The sequence below is a fragment of the Nicotiana tomentosiformis genome, chromosome 9, assembly GCF_000390325.3.
Source record: "Nicotiana tomentosiformis chromosome 9, ASM39032v3, whole genome shotgun sequence".
NCBI lineage: Eukaryota > Viridiplantae > Streptophyta > Magnoliopsida > Solanales > Solanaceae > Nicotiana > Nicotiana tomentosiformis.
In genome coordinates, this window is record NC_090820.1 from 36,738,385 (window position 1) to 36,743,293 (window position 4,909).

At 45.5% G+C, this 4,909-nt stretch overlaps 1 protein-coding gene across 1 annotated transcript; it reads right to left on the reverse strand.

Moving 5' to 3' along the window:
• Nucleotides 1-3,293: 3,293 nt before the first annotated feature.
• On the reverse strand, nucleotides 3,294-3,923 carry LOC138898603 (uncharacterized). The gene has a single exon (XM_070184681.1). It carries the CDS (start codon nucleotides 3,921-3,923, stop codon nucleotides 3,294-3,296), a length of 630 nt encoding a protein of 209 aa, XP_070040782.1.
• Nucleotides 3,924-4,909: the final 986 nt, after the last annotated feature.

The following is a 4,909-nucleotide window of genomic DNA, read 5'->3' on the forward strand; positions in this document are numbered from 1 at the left end:
CTTTACGAACCTCATCACACCCTTCATGGGTGAAACACGGAGAAATACCCTCTCTCCAACCATGAATGCAACATTGCGAACTCTACGGTCGGCATACCTCTTCTGCCTAAATTGAGCGGCGCGGAGTCAATCCTGAATAATCTTGACTGTATCCAAGGCATCCTGTACCAAATATGTACCAAGTAACTGAGCCTCTCACGACTCAAACCAACCAACTAGAGAACGACACCGCCTCTCGTACAATGCCTCATAGTGAGCCATCAAACTACACAAGTGGCAATAACTGATCCCAAGAACCCATAAAATCCATAACACAAATGCGAAGCATATCCTCCAATATCTGAATAGTGCACTCGGACTGTCCGTCCATCTGGGAATGAAATGATGTGCTCAACTCAACCTACGTGCCCAACTCACATTGCACGGCCCTCTAGAAGTGCAAAGTGAACTGCGTACCTCGATCAAAAATGATAGACACGGGCACACCATGAAGACGAACAATCTCGCGGATGTAGATCTTAGCTAACCTCTCTGATGAATAGGTAACTGCCACTGGAATGAAATGTGTCGACTTGGTCAACTTGTCCACAATGAAACATATCACGTCGAACTTCTTGTGAATTTGTGGGAGTCCGACAACAAAATCCATAGTGATACTCTCCCACTTCTACTCAGGAATCTCTAACCTCTGAATCAAACCACCAGACTTCTGGTGCTCATACTTTACTTGCTGACAATTTAGACACCGAGATACATATGCAACTATATACTTCTTCATTCTCCTCCACCAATAATGTTTCCGCAAGACCTGCTATATCTTGGCATCACCCAGATGAATAGAATACTGAGAATTGTGGGCCTCCTCAAGAATCAACCCATAAAGTCCATCCATATTGGGCCACAATTACGACCTTGCATCCTCAAAACCACATCATCTCCAACAGTAACCTACTTGGCACTACCGTGTCGCACCATGTCATTGAGGACAAGCAAATGGGAATTATCATACTGACGCTCTCTGATGTGCTCATACAAGGAAGGCCGAGCGACTGTGCAAGCTAGCACACAACTGGGCTCTGAAACATCTAACCTCATAAACTGATTGTTCGAACCCTGAACATATGTAGCAAGCGGCCTCTCACCAACTGGGATATACGCAAGGTTACCGATACTCACAACTTTTCTACTCAAGGCATCGACCACCAAATTAGCCTTTTTCGGGGTGATACAAAATGGCGATATCATAGTCTTTTAACAGCTCCAACCACCTCCTCTGCCTCAAGTTAAGATCCTTTTGCATGAACAAACACTATAGACTCCGATGATCCATGAATACCTCGTACGACATGCTGTAAAGATAGTGCCTTCAAATATTCAGCGCATGAACAATGGCTGCCAACTCTAAGTCATGAACATGGTAATTCTTCTCATGAACCTTCAATTGTCGTGATGTGTATGCAATCACCCTGCCATCATCAATACTGCACTGAGCCCAATACGAGATGCATCTCAATACACTGTGTAGGATCCTGAACATATGGTCAACAACAACATTGGCGCCGTGGTCAAAGCAGTCTTGAGCTTCTGAAAGCTCAACTCAAACTCATCCACCATCTGAATAGGGCACCTTTCTGGGTCAATCTAGTCAATGGGGCTGCTATGGATGAAAAACCCTCCACGAACCGACGATAATAACCCGACCCAGGAAACTCCGGATCACTGTAGCTGAAGTAGGTCTAGGCCAGTTCTAAACTGCCTCAATCTTCTTAGGATCCACCTTTATGCCCTCTGCCGATACAACATGACCCAAAAAGGCGACTGAGTCTAAACAAAACTCACACTTTAAAAACTTGGCATATAACTGGCCATCTCTCAGAGTCTGAAGTACAATCCAAAGATGCTGCTCATGCTCCTCTCGGCTGCGGGAGTAGATCAAGATATCATCAATGAATACAATCACAAAAGAATCCAAGTAGGGCTTGAACACCCGGTTCATCAAATCCATAAATATTGATGGGGCATTTTTCAACCCAAATGACATCACTAGGAACTCATAATGCCCATACTGAGCCCGAAAAGTTATCTTAGGGACATCAGATGCACTAATCTTCAACTGATGGTAGCCACACCTCAAATTAATCTTCGAATACACCTTGGCACCCTATAGCTGATCAAATAAGTCAGCAATCCTTAATAACAGATATTTGTTCTTGATAGTGACCTAGTTCAACTGCCGATAGTCTATGCACATCCTCATCGACCCATCTTTATTCTTCACAAAAAACACGGGTGCACCTAGGGCGAAACACTAGGTCTAATGAAGCCCTTATCAAGAAAGTCTTGCAACTGCTCCTTCAACTCTGGCGGGTCCATACGGTATGGTGGAATAGAAATGGGTTGAGTGCCCAGAGCAAAATCAATACAGAAGTTAATATCTCTGCCGGGTAGCATCCCCGGTAGATCAGCAGGAAACACCTTTAGAAACTCACAAACAACTAGTACATAATCCATGGAAGAAACCTCTGCTGGTACTGAATCCCTTCTCAACCATACATCGAGCCTTCATATAAGAAATAACCCTGCTGGTAGAATGGCCAAGAGTCCCTCTCCACTCTAATCGAGGCAACCCCGGCATGGCTAAGGTCACCGTCTTGGCATGACAGTCCAATATAGCATGATATGGTGACAACAAATTCATACCCAAGATAACATAAAAATCTACCATATCAAGGAGTAGAAGATCTACACTAGTCTCAAGACTCCCAATAGTAATCACACACAAGCGATAGATGTGATCTACAATAATAGAATCTCACATAGGCGTGGACACATACACAAGAGCACTCAAAGAATCACGAGGCACAACCAGATATGAAGCAAAATAGGATGACACGTAGGAATAAGTAGATCTCGGATCAAATAGAACCGAAGCATATCTATGGCAAACTGGAACAAAACTTATGATAATGGTGTTAGATGACTCGGCCTCAGGCCTAGTTGGGCAAGCATAACATCAGGGCCGGGCCCCACACTCAAAACACCCATCATGTTGCTGTGGCTGCTAAAGCTGAAGCTGGCCCGAACTGGCCAAATAACCACGGTGATAGCTCTGAATCGGAGGTGCACTGATAGGAGCTGATGGTGCACTGATAGGAGCTGATGGTGCACTGTAGGCTAGCTGTCCAGAATAAGGCACATAGGGACCACTTCCCTGAAGCACTGTGAGATGCCTGAAGCGCTGAATGAAATGGCTTGAGAGGATGGCCTCTACCAAAAGCACCCCTGCCTCCAGATTAGGCACCACTGACACTACCGGAATGATGAGGCCTCTTATCTGACACCAGACCTCTCTCCTGAGCACGAACCAACTCGATCCGTCTAGAAATATCTATGGTCATCTGGAAAGAAATATCACTCCTGGTCTCCTTGGCCATCTGAAGCTTGATAGTGTAAGTGAGCTCATCAATAAATCTTTTCACTCTCTCCCTCTCAGTAGGAAGCAAGATAGTGGCATGTCGAGCTAGGTCCACAAATTGAGTCTCGTACTGGGTAACAGTCATACTACCCTTCTGAAGACACTCAAACTGCTTGGGGTACTCATCTCTCAGGGTGACAAGAATGAACTTTTCTAGAAATAGCCGTGAGAACTGATCCCAAGTAAGTGCAGGCGACCCAACTGGTCTAGTCAACATGTAATCTCTCCACCATCTCCGGGCGGAACCAGTCATCTGAAATGCTGCAAAACTCACCCCATTGGTCTCAACTATACCCATGTTGCGCAATAGTTCATGGCAACGGTCTAGGCAATCCTGTGAGTCCTCAGAAGATGCACCACTGAAATGAATAGGATAGAGCTTGGTGAACTTATCCAACCTCAACATAACCCTAGAAGACAAAGCGAGTTTATCACTGGCCTGTGTCATAACAACCGGCTGAACTACCCTAACTGGCAAGGTTGCTGGAGTCTGATACTAGGGGGCCACCTGCTCTGGGGCGTAAGTAGCGGGAGTCCGTGCTCCTCCCCTAGCCCGAGAGACGGCTGGTGCCACCAGAAAGGTAATGGTTTAGGCTACACACTCCATAAGGCCCACCAAACGGACTAGAGAGTCCTGAAGTACTAGAGTGGCTATGATCCGCTCCAGAACCTAAGCTGGTCTGACGGGAACAGTCTGAGCTGGAACCTCCTCCTCAAAATCCACCCGAGGCTCCACTACGGGTGTTGTTGCTCGAGCTCTAGGCTGATCTCCTCTACCTCTACCTCTGGCGTGACCTCGGCCTCGACCTCTGCCCCTAGTCATAGCTGCCACAAGGGGCTCCGGCTCCTGTCCGGCGGTAAATGCAGTGCAAGTTCTCGCCATCTGCGAGAGAACAAGAATATAAGGTTTCAATTATCAATGATAGAGTAAGAAAGAAGTAATATTTTTCCTAAACTCCATAGCCTCTGAAAGATAAGTACAGACATCTCCGTACCGATCCTCTAGACTCTACTAAGCTTGATCGTGAGTCGTGAGACCTAGGCAACCTAATGCTCTGATACCAACTTGTCACGACCCGAAATTCCTACCCTAGGGACCGTGATGGCGCCTAACGTTTTACTTGCTAGGCAAACCAATATTAGAATAATCCTCAGCCATGTTTAACAAAACAAGTTAACTGATACCAATTAAATTGAAATAACTGAAATAAAGTGCAAAAAGTCATAACAACCGCAAAATATAGATACAACCCCGGATCTAGGGCTGTTCAAAACTGAACCGAAACCGTTAATCGAATTGAACCGATGACTTGTTGGCTTATTGGTATCAGATTATTGGGGTAATGGATGGTGAACGAATTGAGATTTTATAATTAATGTCTTAACGGTTTGGGGGCGGATTACTCTATTTTCTTATTGGGTAAACCGTTAACC